The following is a 15,561-nucleotide window of genomic DNA, read 5'->3' as shown; positions in this document are numbered from 1 at the left end:
ATCTGAAGCAAACGATGAAAGTAAAATCTATCAATCTCTTATGATTTCTTAAGATCTGATAAAACAATTACTGCTTATATAAGCAAATAAAAATGAATAAAAACATAATATCATGCTGCTGTGTCAGGATAATAGTCTATAATTATTCACGTTACTGCTTAATGAATAATGTTTGATAGATTGTTTTCTTCTTAAGGTCCTTGTGATTCTGGAAAGCAGAAATTGTTGTTAAAGTGCACATCCCTTTGAAGCACTGTCTAACTTTAACATTTATTAGTGCTATAAATGGCTTTTTCATATTGGCTCAAGCTGTAGAAAAGCCTAAAGCAAGCACATCATCATACTGACTAAAACAAGCAAACTGATGTTCTCAGCTCACAACACCAAAAAGAGTTAAAGGAACAGCTCACCCCATAAACCCAACTGAATTTATCATTTACACACCACTGTGTCTCTCAAATCAGTGGATTTTATCAGAACAAAAAGGAAAAGAAAAAGTATTCTCCCAATCAATAAAATCTGCAGTGACCAAAGATATTATTGATGTACACTACTAATCAAAAGTTTGGTATCTTTAGGATTTTTGTCTTATGTTTCTGAAAATCTCTTCTGTTTTTGATCTAAAATGCAGTAAAAACAAGTGAAACGAAATTAGAATTTAAAGTGTTTTCTATTTGAATATATTTTAAAAATGCAATTTATTTCTGTGATGTGCAGCTGTGTTTTCAGCATCATTCCTCCAGTCTTCAGTGTCACATGATCTTCAGAAATCATTTTAATATGATGTTTTGCTTCATAAGATACATTTCTAATGCTACATTAAATTGATCAAAACTGACAGTAAAGACATTTATAATGTTACAAAAGATTGTTTCATATGTTCTATTCGTCAAAGAATCTTGGAAGAGAAAAAAAACAATTGACAATAATTAATCAGCATATTAGAATGATTTCTGAAGTATCAAACTGAAGACTGGAGTAGTGATTGCATTACTACTTACATTTTAACATGCACTCAAAATGAAAACAGCTATTTTAAACCGAAATAACATTTCACAAGATCACCGTTTCTGATCCAATCTATGCAGCCTCGGAAGAGACTTTTCAAAAACATAAATCCAAATGAATCCTAAACTTTTGACCAGAATTATAAATAATGACCGGGTGAACCATCCCTTTAACGGAATTGTTCCTGTGGGACACTGCGTTTAGTTTAGTGTTTCACAGTCCCGCTTAACAGATCAACACTCTCCTATTTCTTCTCATCTTCCCTGTTTGCCTTCCTCCAGCTCCACCAGACACAACTCCAGATTTCTTCTCCTGTCAGGATGGGTGTTTTTATCGCTAATTGTTTTGTTGATGTATTTGACCACATCTTCCGTGCCTTTGGCTTTGGGGTGGTAGTGACTGAGCAGGTATCCGTGCAGGTTCTCCTCAGTCCCTGGAGTCACCAATCCGATCAGGAAGCGCAGGAACATGTCCAGATGACCATTGGGAGACGCCAGCGCGCGGTCGATGGCAGGACGGTACAGTTCAATCACAGGCCGATCCTTGTTTTGACCTTGAAACCAAGACATTTTGCTTGGTTCGATCATGTTTTTATCATGTTTCCTAAACGCTACATAGACGTACATGGCCGCCATATACTCTTGAACGGTAAGGTGAACAAACTTGAAGATCCAAGTACGAATGTCTTCATTCTCTCGTTTGACCTCAGTGGTTAATTCATCGCGACTGCGCAAATCTTCATAGGTCAGGCCGACAGACTTCAAATCTTCCACCGTAAACCAATCCCGACCTTCTTTTATCAACTGAAAGGACATTTTCCCCATCATCTCAATAAACGACTTATCTTCATCCCTCCACTTCTGTGCCTCAACGTTACAGCCGCGGTACTTCTCGAATGAGCGGTTCATCTGCACGACGATCAACTGGGCATAAAACGTCGTGATGCCAGGCGGCTGTTTGCCGTACTCAGGATCTTGAAACCCTCGTTCGAAGATGAACGCCACCATCCAGCTGAAGAGAGGAAGGTGGCAGATGATCTCAAGGGCTTTGGAGCTCTTCATGTGGTTATAAACCTTCCTCCCGAGCTCAGGGTCAGTGGTTCTCTTGGTGAAATACTCTTTCTTCATCTCATCCGTGAATCCTCTTAACTCTACATACCTGTCGATTAGCTCTGAAGGAATTCGGTGGGAGGCAGTGACATGGCTGGTGATCCAAACTCGTGCGTTAGGAAGCAAAGTGCCTTTTATTAGGCTGGTGAGAAGGGCATCTAATGGTGCTTTCTCCCTGGCGCTTGTGATAACTTCATTGTTTTTAAAGTCCAGGTTGTGTTTGCAAAGTTCTAGAGCGTCAATGATGAAGAGACTCAAGCAATCGGGCTTCTCGATGAATTTAATGTCATCGGCTTCTGCGAAAAAGCTACCGAGCAGCTCTAGGAAGCTCGGATTTCCATCTTTCCCAAGGTGTAGCTCTTTTGCTGGCAAAGGGAAGACTAATTGAAAATCCTGATTGTTTTTTCCCTCCTTCCAATCAATGATGAACTTATTCACGGCTACCGTTAAACCGCAGGCGGGAATTCCAGTCATCATGATCGTACGGATGGGTTTCTGTTCATGAGGAAGGGGTCGAAATATATCGGCGGCTCTGATTTGGGTTTCCTTGATCGTATATGGTATCTTATAGACCTCATTCTCGAGGTTGATGGGCTCCCTAATGCCTCTGATGACTGTTACGGGCTCGACGTAAACGTCGCTGATGTACCGCTGCCGTCCTGGTCGACATCGGCCTTCGTAGAGGTAGTAATAGCGTCGGTCGTGGGCTAACTTCAGGTCATGCTGTAACACGGCTGGAAAGAAACAAAAGAAAATCAGGGACTGAATATAAAGACAAAGAAAGTTATTTTATACATTACCAGGTTTATTTTATACCATATTCTATACTGAAATTAACTTTGCTAGATTAAAAAAAACTAAAAACTTTTGTAAAGCATAATGTTGGATGTTGTTCTTTCCATATGTGATGCGTTTAGTCATTATAGTGAGTCACAAAGGACTGTTTACACTACCGTTTAAAAGTTCCAAGAAATTAACTCCTATATAGCGAGGGTGCATTAAATTTATCAAAAGTGAATGTAAAATACATTTTCAATGTTACAAGAGTTTCAATGTTTCCATTTCATATAAATGCTAAAAGAATCTAATGGGTTTTTCACAAAATAATTTCACAACAATATAAAGCAGCACAACTGTTGTCAACATTGATAATAATAATAAATGTTCCTTGAGCAGCAAATCAGCATATTAGAATGATTTCTGAAGATCATGTGACACTGAAGACTGGAGGAATGATGCTGAAAATACAGCTGTGCATCGTCTATAAATTATATTTTATTCCAGGTTAGAGGAGCAAAAATAGACTAGAAAATATTTTATTGTTGCTGAAAGTGACTAAGCTTTTTTAACATAATACAAACATTTTAAACGTTTAAAAAAAAAAAAAACTTTAAATGTTCTAAATACTGTCATCAACATTTCTAACCTAACATTCAAAGGATAAATTAAAAAAAAATTTTTTTTTTAATTTTATACTATATAAAACACATTTATCCCATTACTGATCATTGATAACCTAATTATTCAAATGCGTTTCAGAATACACCTCCCAAGTTTTTCTTAAAAAAGACTTGTCCATTTTCTTAACCACATGAGTCTATGACAGGCAACATGTAAATTATCTTGGCAATGATTTTATTATGAGTCAGTTGACATTTTCCTTTTTTTGTTTAAATTGTGCATGAAACTCAATAAGCATTTTAGGAGTCTGCCAAGCTCCTCCAAAAAAAAAAAAAAAAGAAAAAAAGTTGAATCTGCTGTACCTCTTCTGCAGGTCTTCCTCAGGTATTCTGCCAGAGCGTCGTTTCCGACATTTTGTATGCCTCGTATGGTCATATGCAGAGCTTCTCCCAGCCCGCAGACCTCAATCATTTTATCGGCCAGATCGAGCGGGTCATTAAAATCAGCAATCTTTGAGGAATACTTCTTGAATCTGCAGTTAGTACTCAGAGAGCACTTTAAATAGGTGATATCTGCCGGATGGAGCTGGGAAAGACACCCCACCATTTGCTGAAGGAGACCGAAAGACAAAAAAAAAAACACAGGAAGGATCCTGAATCAAACAGGTTTATATAGAAACAAACCTTTGGCCACATCGCTCTCTAAAATTACATGTAAATGGCCTCAAAATGAACAACTTTTGCTTGAAAAACCTGTTGTGCACAATTTACTATATGCCTTTTATCAGCTGATTGATAGTTTAGACATTCAGTTAGCAAGTCAAAGTCTTAAAGTCATTGAGAAATCTCTCAAAAGGTTAGAAATTTTTGCACTCTAAAAAAATAAATACTTCACATTTTGTCAATAAGGTTTACACACTGCCTCCAAAACTTTCATCCATCATAAAATTCAAATCAGGTTCAATTTTCTGCGTTTTCACATTCGTAGCAAGCATTTTTATAGGAAAGGATGAAAATGTGTGTGCAAGAACCTTTAGTTTACCTGTAAAAAAGTCTACTTTCAGCTTGTCTTTTTGCTGATTTAAATTCCATGTCATATTTTCGGGAAATATAGTCACAACTGATATTAATAGAACTTTTTTTTTTTAAGTGGTCTGCTACATTGATATAGAATTCTGAGAGCAGAATTTGCATCAGCATCTGCACCAAAATAATAAAATAATTTATAAAAAAATAAAATAAGATGAATAATATAGAACTGTTTTTCATTCTCAATTATAAGCTCAGTATCTCACTATCATACTACATGAGCCATTAAAGACTAATACATTTCAAAAGGAATTTTTAGACTATTATTTCACGTCAGGCTTTAAGTTTCTCAAAGTTTCCTTCTCTTAGACTCTCATCAGGAACAGAAAAACATCTACTGACCCTCATCACATGGGGCATGGCAAGGGAGCTGTGTGTGTGTTGAAACTGTAGCCCCAAGCCTTCTTCCGGAGGACGAGGAGGATCTTTGGGTTCTTCGAAACCTACAACAATTTCATCAAAATCATCGTCGTCTTTTGTGGCCTCTGCCTGCTCCTCCTCCTCCATCGCAGCGCTTTCATTCTGCTGCTCCTGCGGGTCTCTCTCATTCATCTCCGAGTCTCTGTCGTTCTGCTCTCCATCCATCGCTGCTTCTGTCCTTAAGTCACTCTGAAGCTCAGGCGGCTCCGCGATCGAAGGCTCTATGTTAATGCTGAATGACAGGAAATGTGAAAATTATCCTCATAACTTCATTGGAAACATTAAGATGCATGTGTGTGTGTGTGTGTGTGTGTGTTGTGGATGTGGTTACCTGTATTGGTCATGAGAATCTGCTCCATGCATGGAGTACTGTGGTTTCAGGACCGGTCCATCGTTGTATATGCTGGACTGGTTTGTGTTCGTACGTTCAGTAATCGCAGTCTCAGGCGAATCGGAGCGGTAAAGCCTGACCCTGAAAATACACACGCATGATTGTAAATACATAAATTAACCAAGACTGGAATGATGCAAAAAAAAAATTTAGGTAACACTTTAGAATAAGGTCCAATTCTCACTAATAACTAGTTGCTTATTAGGATGCCTATTATTAACATATCGGCTCTTTATTAGTGCTTATAAAGTACATATAATGCACGACATCCATAATCCTACACAATACCCTAAACTTAACAACTACCTTATAAACTATTAATAAGCAGCAAATTAGGAGTTAATTGAGGCCAAGGTCCTAGTTAATGGTTAGTTAATCGTGAGAATTAGACCTTAAAATAAAGTGACCAAATTTTAGCTGTGCATTACAGCAAAAAAATACCCTTTTAATTATATCCAGAAGAAAACTTATTGAAATTAATTTCAAAACATTTTACAATTTTGCTTTAAGTATATTTTCTATTAAATAAATGCAAGCTTGGGGAGCATAAAATACTTATTTCAACAAAAACAAACTAAGAAATTACATAAAAATTAATTCTCATTTACTTCAAAACAATAAATTAATCAATTTGAACAGAAAATAAAATAAAAAGGAAGGGACATAATTTGAGTTAAGTTTAAAAACAGGTATGATTCACACTTAAAGGAAGTCATTTGTGGTTTTGTCATGATTGACAATTTGTCAAGGATGTCATATCCAAACAGTTCTAATCTGAATCATTATTGTTATTAACAGAATGAGACACCAATTCTTTTTTTAGTGTGTGTGTTGCTGTTGTTGTATATTACCACACCTTGCTGCAGGTAGTTTGATCGGAGGTTCTTCAAATTCATCCTCCTCTTCATCTTCATGGTCACTTTGCATGGAGCCATAACTGCTGGGTGGCCGGTCCGTCATGATCCTTAAAATACAGTTAACAGCAACATTAAAACATAGAACCAGCAGAGGAAACAAGCATGTGTCTGCTTTGAAATCCTTTCAACAAATGGAAACTCAGTCCCTGCACAAAACTCAAAAAGTGACACCTGTAATTCTGAGGGCAACTGAACTCACACTGCTTGGCTGGAATCTAATATGCTTAAAAATCAAAGTGAAATCTTCATATTCATACCACGAGTGTTCATGCAAGCCTGAGCAGTTCCTCAAATATCTAAACTAGCAAAGACTCTGCTTCTTTAAATGCATATTGTATTTCAATCCCAATTATTTCACTGACAGAAATGATGTTTTTTGATAAAGTGGCTTGATATTTGATCAGTCAGATTATGTGTCTCCCCACAATAACCCTAATAACCCTGCTGATCTTCCCAATAACAGAGGAACGTGTACTGCTGGTTTAAAATGGAATGATAAACCAAATTTGCACCAAAATGATTCTAGAATGATTGTAGAACGATATATTTCAGGAATATAGAAACAAACAAACCAAAAGGATTTATTAACATAACGTACTGTGTCACTTAATACCTGTTACTATTTACAGCGTGTTTATTCTAATTGTTGTTTTGGATTTCATTATTTTGATTTTAGGAAATTCTTAGGTTCTTTAATTAGCTTTGCAGGCAAGCTAACGCTAACCCGGTTTAGCTGAACGAAGGTAAACAGGCCGGTTGTACAAGAACCAACCGTCAAAACCTCGAAACACTTACCGATCCACCTCAGAATCACTATCGTCCCCGAAATTACTCATGATGACGGTTATAGACTCCTTACAAACCGATTACAGCACAGCTTCTACCGAAGAAAGTGGAAAAAATATCGATTACAAATCGCATGATGAGGAAACTCGTCGCCTGAAAACAATATTTGAGCGATAACAATATCTTAAGCGTGAACTAAGGCGACAAAAACTTACCCAAAACAGCGCTCTAGCGTTAAACTGACGTTATTTAAAGTCAGTTCGATGAATGTAGTTTAAAAAAAAAAAAAAAAGAAAGGTGTTCCGTTGAAGCCGCGGCCTTGACTGACTGCGCTTCCTCATAAACGACAGGATAGTCTCCGATCATACAGATGACGTCACTTTTACTTTCCGTTTCAGCAGCGAATGGGAAAAGACGGCGCAAAATTAAATTTATACAATTTATTAAATTTAAATTGCAACGCATTTCAGTTCTCCAATGTTTTTTTCTTCTAAACATAAGATTAGCAAATAAATAGAAAATTTTATAAATTTCTGTTTTTTTCATGGTAATAAAGCATTGCATAAATATTAATCTTCCTGTGGAATTTTTTTGTAATGTATACAGTACGTCTATAATGCACGATAAATAAAGAAAAATAAATAAAAATAAAAATATATATGATTAAAGGACGTTAGCAAAGAAACAAGGAAAGAAAGAAATAGGAATGCATCTGTAAAACATTATCCCCATAGAAAGTAAATAACCTCTGCTTTAATTTATTTATGATGATCAAAAGTAAAAACGAAACATTCAAAAACACCACCCCAAAGTACATCACAAAAATCTTTTATTTTAAATGCATTATTCAAAAACACATTCAATCAATTTACAAAGTGAACAGAAAAGAAACTAAAATGATCCTGGACAAGTAAGAAATCACGTGTGGAGAAAGAAATCAGAATTAAACAATATTAAAGTGTATTACCACATAAAAGCAGATACATACAGTCAGGAAAGACGATCAGCTGAGTTAGTTCTCCTGCTCTCCCTAAACACACACAAAACACTATTTTAACAGAAATTGTGCACCATGCATTAGTCTTACATGAGTCTCACATAAACTCCCAGCTCAAGTGAAGTTTGGTTCATGATTACAGCAATTTCTTATCAACTCCAATGGTGGGTCATGCTCTTTGTACCTTTTTCTGAGACTTGTTGCGAGGACATTTTCTCAGCGAGAGCGGCGATCTGCTGTTAGCGGTGCTCCTCGCAGGCTGCAGGGCACGACTGGCCGCTGTGGGAGACTTACAGGCTTCCTTACGATGCTTCAGGCCTCGCTGCAGCAAGCTACCTCTTTGGTGTTTTGGTGTGTTAACAATGGTGAACATAACAGACTTCCTTTCCTTAAGCTACAGATGAAAAGAGTAAGGCAGAAAAATTATATGCATGCATGTATACAGTGGCATGCAAAAGTTTGGGAACCCCTTGCAGAATCTGTGAAAATGTGAATTTTCAAAAAATAAGAGAGTAACGTACTAAATAAAAAATAACATTCATTTAGTATGATCTGAGTAAGATATTGTACATAAAAGATGTTTACATTTAGTCAACAAGACACAAAAAAGAATTGCTGAAATCTATTAAAATAACCCCATTCAAAGGTTTGGGAACCCTTGGTTCTTAATACTGTGTACCGTTTCCTGGATGATCCAAGACTGTCTTTCTGTTTTGTGATGGTTGTGCATGAGTCCCTTGTTTGTTCTGAACAATTAAACTGAGAACTGTTCTTCCCAAACGTTCGCATTCCACTTTATAGACAGACAAAAACATATATAAACTACCTTACCTCAGCATTTGTACGTCTGTTAGCATGCCTGCTCTTAAGCATCATGGTCCGAGAGATGCAGCTCGCCAACTTCTTTGCCTCACCTGTGCCAATGTACTGCTGCTAAAGGATTGCACAATTACACAACTCAAAATATATATTTCTTAAAAAGGAACAGTTTATTGAATCACAAAACACATATTGAGAAATAAGTCTGCATGTGTTTGTTGTTGTTGAGGATCATATTTGGTTGATCAGGGTGTTTTCTGGCAGATGTCCTGGTTGAGTCGTACCTCAGGTGTGTTCGGGTCATGCAGCAGGGATCCTGGTGGTCTGAGAGTCTGGGATTCATGCAGGTGTAAAGCTGCACGGCGCATGCTCTCTTTCGGGTCACCCATCCGTAGGTCCTCATCCGTTAATGTGAACGAGGGAAGCCCCACAGTGGGCTACAGAAGTAGATGAAAAGAGTTACATGTACTGGAAGTTACCTACATTAGAACATTACTATGGTAAGGAGCCCAATGGATGTAATAGCAATAGCCAAAAAAAAAAAACTTTGTATGGGTCAAAATTATAGATTTTTATTTTATGCCAAAAATCATAAGGAAATTAAGTAAAGCTCCTGTTCCATGGAGGTATTTTGTAAATGTCCTACCATAAATAGATCAAAACTTAATTTTTGATTACTCATATGCATTGCTAACAACTTCACCTGGACAAACTTGGCAGCAGAAAAACTCAGCAGGTACGCTTACCCTGGACTCCAGCGGGTAGCTGCTCTTCATGTGAGGCAGACAGGCTTTGTTTCGAGCCTGTAGTTCTGCGACACGCATCCAGTTGTCAGCAGCATGCTCTGGTTTATCCTCCACTCCGATACCAGACACATCTTGTGCATTAGCATTAAACGACTCGAAGTTCAAGCTGTCACTGCTGGTGTCCTGCTGTGTTTCCCTGCATCTCACATCCTCGGTGTCATCGGTCATCTTCCTAAGCTCCTGCAGATGCCTTTCAGCAGAGTCCAACTAAAACAAAACACAGCTGCACATGAAAACACCGAAACTATAAAAAAAGACTCTAGGATTCTAGGTAAACCAACCCGAGCCTCCAAGCTTTTGACTTTGGCCTTGGCCTGCTCTCGTTCCATCTGAAGATCTTCGACTTCTCTCCTGTTGGCCTGCAGGGAGTTCACAAGAGACTTGTTCATCTCCCATGCCTCCTTGTTTTTACCGCTGTAATGCTGTAATTGTGTGAACATGATCTTCAGCTTCTCCAGGAGCTCCTCATTCTGCTGCTCCCATTGTCGAGCCATGTTTTTAAGAGCAAGAATGGAGCCGTTTTGCTTTTCCGCCTTCAGCTCCAGCTGAACTCGAAGCCTCTCGGATCTCAGATGTTGGTTCTTCATTTCAGCTTTAAGAGAATTTATTTGAGTGTCTCTCTCTGAGGCAAGAGCGGAAATTTCGATGTGATGTTCCCTCACAGTCCTCTCGAGCTCCTGAGCTTTTACTCTTAGCATTGTTTGATGGCAAAGCTCCAGTTTAAGCTCAGATTCCTTCACTTCGGCTATCTGATTCTGAAGATACGTCAATTTTTCCTTCAACACACTGTGTTGTGCCTCTAAAACAGACAGTTCTTGCTGTTTCTTCACTTCATTTTCACTGTAACGGCAGATCTGCTCTTTAAGAGACGTTAGCTCCGCTGACAGAACCAGCATATCTTCTTTTTCTGAAGCAGAGTTAAGCTCTTGCTGAAGTTTCTTAACAGTGTCCTCATGCACTCGGCAATTTGATTTGATCACTTCTTTTAATTCAGTATTTTGTTCCCTCACAAGCTTCAGCTCATGGTCTAGAGTGTCATACTTGTTCCTCAAATTTGAGATTTCTTCACCTTTTAGGGAAATCTGTTCGGACAAATCCAGATTTGAGTTAGGAAGCTTTTGATTTATTGCATACTAGCAATTTGTACAGTCATAAAGAAAAGAAATTCAATAGACATTTAAAAATATTTAAATCGTGTTTCAAAAATCATGTTTAAAACAAAGTAAACAAACCGTTTAAATGCATTTGAAAAATTAAGACTTCAGAAGCTTTAATCGGTTAAAATTAAACTATTTTACACTATTAAACAAATGTTTTTAAATCAAATAATGAATAGACATTTAAAAATGTTTATTTAATTCACGTTATAAAATGTAGTTAAAATAGAAACAAAAAAGGCTTTAACAACAATTTAAAATATGAAATAAAAAGGATTAAATTGAAATGGTTAACAAAAAAAAAACAGTACTTTTTAATTTAACAAAATTTTAAAGCATGAATTAAAAGTTTTAAATACATTAATCAATTTTAAATCCATCGGCCATTTAAAAACAGTTTATCTTTTAAATCAAAATTTTATTTAGCATTACTAGTCATCCCTACTCGCCTCAATACTGGTTTTAAACAGATTAGCAAAACAGAAAGGAGAAAAAAAAAAACAAAAAAAAAACATTGCATCTCACCTGAGAAGCAAAAGTTTGGTTCTCCTTTGTTAATACATCAATCATTTTCTTTTTCTCAGTGTTTTCAGTTTTCAAGTCTTGGCATTGCTTTACAACCTGATGCACTCTGTGGATAAGACTGTACAGGAGAATTTGTTTTTTATAATTACCGGAAACCCAAATTTGACCTTTAGTGCACCTCACCTCTCGTTCTTCTCCTGGAGCTCCAGAAGTGCAGCTTTATGGTCCTTCTCCAGCTCTCCTTGTTCCCGCAGCATTCGCTCCACCCTGTGCTGTAACTGTGAAATCACACCCTCTGTGTGCAGAAGAGAGAGAAAAGTTCAACCAACATCAGAGCAGGACAGATTCTCTCATTCACTCAAGGCAGAATAAAGGAAACCTTTCTCCAAATTGATGCCGATTTGATTGGTCAGTTCTTTCTTGAGCTCGTCTCTCAAATCTCCTTCACGTGCCAATTCTTTCCGGAGTCTCTTTAACAACTGAGGCGTGCTCATAACCTCCTGCACTGGAGAGCTGGAGATCAAGATGAGAGTGTGTTATACTGCAGTCACAGTCAGTGTGTGAACACACTGATCATTTCCATGAACTGGCCAGATCATTTTCTCATCTTCAAGTCGTAGGGCAGAAAAGTGTAAGGGAAAAAGTTAACTGGTAACAAACATAATGTGTTAAGAATAGGACTCAAAAGATTTGACAAACAAAAACAATTAAATATTTTCTCTGATGGCCAATTCAGGCAAGTACGTTTTTCTCTGGAACCACAAAAGAATGATGCATTCTCATTTTAATTAGCTATGCATCTTTATGTGTGGGTGTAAAGGTCTCATTTTTGTCTGTCTTCTATAAATGAAAACCAAACAAATAAAAAGTTAAAATATTTGAAAATGAGCTGGATATTTTATATAACTATAATGCAACTCAAATATAGAAATAATTATCTTCCATTCACTTAGGCTGCTTTTTTTTTTTTTTTACCAAAAATACAATCAGATCAGATCTTTCTTTCTGACCCCCGGCTGTTGAGTGGTAGTGTATACAATATACCAGGACCCACCTGACGGAGCTGCAGGACACGGTGAAATGCTCTTGAAACTGAACTCTGCGAGGGTTTTGGCCTTGGCTGAAGATCAGGGACTCGTCATCGGTGTACGAAGGCGAGCAGCAGCTGTTCTCGCTGCTGGAGGTGGAGAAAGTCATGACAGCTAGAGAACGAGACAGACAGAAGATCAATAAACAATAACATCACTCGTTTATTTCTTTAACTCCACGTCAGCATCCAAAGCTTGAATGTCCAGTTTTAAAACTGAATATACAACTGCTTTTATTAAAAACTACTTCTACTGTAGTGTATGATAAGAGAAACAAGATTTCTTCAGAAGACTTGCATCGACTCAAACTTGTTTTACTGGCAGTGGATAACTAAATGTGATCATGTGGCTGCTTACATGCTTTGGTGAGGAATCGATCTAGGCCTTCGTCTAAGGACAGACCATCAGCATCATCTTCTACGAAGTGAAACATGGATGCGATCATCAACTGAGACAGAAACACAGAGAGAGAGTGATTTGTAAATGCACAGACGTCACAGAACTGTCGTTCAGTACTGAACACTCACCCCTGTCTTTGTGTCCAAAGGCACAATGTTGTACGTTTTAAAACCACAATAACAAAGTACAAGGATCACCTGTACACACACACACACACACAACAAACAGAAGGTTTTTTTTTTTACACCAATACAACACTAAAAGTGCACATTCAAATGTATTTTCCAATATGAAAAAAATAATAAATAAACTCTGTTTATTGTTGAATCGCACTAAGCTTTTTGATATTAAATTCATTTACCTTTATTTGGAAACATTTTCAAAATAAGACTTGCATGTATTCAAGATAATTAATTTAGAAAAACTCATTTTTTTTGTTGTTGTTGTTGTTGTTGTTTTTCAAAAACAACTAAACAACTAGACTATTTAGCTTTTGAAAGTTCTTTTTAAAAGAGTAAATTAATAATAATAAAACTAATTTTCAAAGGTTTATACAACCATTAGACAATCTTAAAAGCTTGCATGTGTGTTTTTTGTTGGGAATGATACGTAATACAACTCATGTGATGTAATATGATATTGTGAGAATATGGAGCTCCTACTTTTCTCAAAAAAAACAAAGCATATGGATAATCATGTAAACCTAGTGTTCATCTTGAAATATCAGTACCAATACAAAGTTATTAGTAACGCTTACTTCATAAAAACCAGTAATTATTTCACAGCAGAAAGAGACATGAACCAAAAAAAACTTGTAGGACAGAAATTATGTAGTAGATTGTGAGCAAGAGTTTTAGACGACTTTCTAGGGAACTATTTGAACTATTCACATCAGCATAAATGGTGTCCCATCACTGAGCGCACCTTGGCAAGCTGAAGCTCCAGATCCACTCCCTGACTGATTTTCCATAACATGAGGAAGGCCTGTCTCGAGCTGAACTGGAAGTCAGCTGCATGTAGAAGGAAATAAAGGTAAAGGTAAACCCGCTGAGAACCAGAACCCAACCTGTCTTATCCACTGACCCGCTGTGACCCAGGACTGGTTTGGGGCGTTCATACTCACCCTGTAGCATACTGAAGATCATTTCCATCACATTAGGAGACGGAGACACCAGCAAACCATCACAGAAATCTTTCCCCTGCCTACAAACAAAGACACACGTTAACCATTACATTTACATTGTCAGAGTGACTTACAAATGAATTACACCACCAAATCTGATGAAATCTATATATATGTAGAATACATTTAATGCAAAATATACACGTGTGTTAAGTAGTTAGAAGGAATAGGGATACTGTCACCATTACGTCAATCACAAGCATTTATGTGTGCAATTAAAGAACTGACCTGACCAATCTGAATGTGATGCATTGTGATTCAAATGTCAGAAACACAAAAATTAGGTTACGAAACGGCATTTCTATCATAACCATCACACTCACACTCTGTAGGCAAACTGAAGGAGTCGATTGCCGTCCATCATCTGGATAATTTTGGTCAAGGGCTCCTCAGGATAAACACTGTTGATCTGGAAGAACATCAGTTACTGTAAACATCTGTTTATATGTAATGGCAGGCTACAAAGCATTAAAAGATGACAGAGTCGACTTACCCATGACAACAGCGCTGCTTCTTTCACCTCATTCAACTGCATGATGGACACTTAAAATAGAGAGTTTAGATGATACATACATTTATGAGCCTTGACCACAAAACCAGCCAGGGTACATTTATTAAATAGATATTTGAATAAGCAAGCTTTCCATTGATGTATGGTTTGTTAGGAGGACAATGTGTGGCCAAGATACAACAATTTGAAAATATGGAATCTGAGGGTGCAAAAAAATAATAATATATAATTAATAAAATAATGATAAAATCGCCTTTAAAGTTATTCAAATTAAGTTAATCGCAATGCATAATTGAGTCTTTAAATATTCACGGTAGGAAATTTACTAAATATCTTTGTGGATACATGATCTTATCTTAATATCCTAATGATTTTTGGCATAAAAGAAAAATCTATAAATTTGACTAATACAAATCTATTGTTGGCTATTGCTACAAATACGTATTCCCGTGCAACTTAAGACAGCTACTTTATAATTTTATAACAAAATAACAGTAGATCACATACTCAAGATCTGATTCAAATCCACAGCTGGTAGAAATACAGAGTCTATAAAAACACATGCTAACACACAAGAGCCATTAAAAAAAAAAAAAAAAAACACAACACACAAGAGCCATTAATATTACGTGTCAGCAAGTGTTGCCAGGTCCGCTGTTTTCCTGCGGAATTGGGCTCCTTTAAAAACTTTCGCTGCGGGTTGAAGCAAGAGACCCCAATAACGTGATATTTATACCCTGGAGTGTGAATTTAATTTTACGAGGGAACCCGCTATAAAAACGTGTATTTTATTCCTAGGAACACGATTTTTTTCTAATCGGCGAACCCCTGTCGAAACGCAATTGGGTTAGTTTTGTTGTGAAAACCTGGCAACCCGTCCCATAGACACAAGCAAATACTGAATCATCATGACAGCAATTGTAACATGAAAAAAAAAAATAAACTCTATAATTAGC

At 37.0% G+C, this 15,561-nt stretch overlaps 2 protein-coding genes across 2 annotated transcripts; both read right to left on the bottom strand.

The window, feature by feature from the left end:
• Positions 1–907: 907 nt before the first annotated feature.
• Positions 908–7,459, bottom strand: LOC132107699 (NLR family CARD domain-containing protein 3-like). The gene is made up of 7 exons (XM_059513855.1): positions 7,336–7,459; positions 7,130–7,214; positions 6,274–6,381; positions 5,358–5,498; positions 4,949–5,258; positions 3,881–4,127; positions 908–2,851 (listed from the first exon to the last, which is right to left on the bottom strand). Exons 2-7 carry the CDS (start codon positions 7,168–7,170, stop codon positions 1,263–1,265), a joined length of 2,436 nt encoding a protein of 811 aa, XP_059369838.1. The 5' UTR covers positions 7,171–7,214; positions 7,336–7,459; the 3' UTR covers positions 908–1,262.
• Positions 7,460–7,934: 475 nt separating this feature from the next.
• On the bottom strand, positions 7,935–15,355 carry LOC132107698 (nuclear mitotic apparatus protein 1-like). The gene is made up of 17 exons (XM_059513854.1): positions 15,235–15,355; positions 14,588–14,637; positions 14,418–14,503; positions 14,035–14,114; positions 13,836–13,921; positions 13,040–13,108; positions 12,870–12,960; positions 12,479–12,626; positions 11,804–11,937; positions 11,608–11,719; positions 11,425–11,530; positions 10,024–10,824; positions 9,683–9,949; positions 9,221–9,373; positions 8,949–9,050; positions 8,302–8,511; positions 7,935–8,150 (listed from the first exon to the last, which is right to left on the bottom strand). Exons 2-17 carry the CDS (start codon positions 14,627–14,629, stop codon positions 8,133–8,135), a joined length of 2,505 nt encoding a protein of 834 aa, XP_059369837.1. The 5' UTR covers positions 14,630–14,637; positions 15,235–15,355; the 3' UTR covers positions 7,935–8,132.
• Positions 15,356–15,561: the final 206 nt, after the last annotated feature.

Source organism: Carassius carassius, chromosome 28 (assembly GCF_963082965.1).
Source record: "Carassius carassius chromosome 28, fCarCar2.1, whole genome shotgun sequence".
NCBI lineage: Eukaryota > Metazoa > Chordata > Actinopteri > Cypriniformes > Cyprinidae > Carassius > Carassius carassius.
This window is presented reverse-complemented; position numbering and strand designations above follow the sequence as displayed.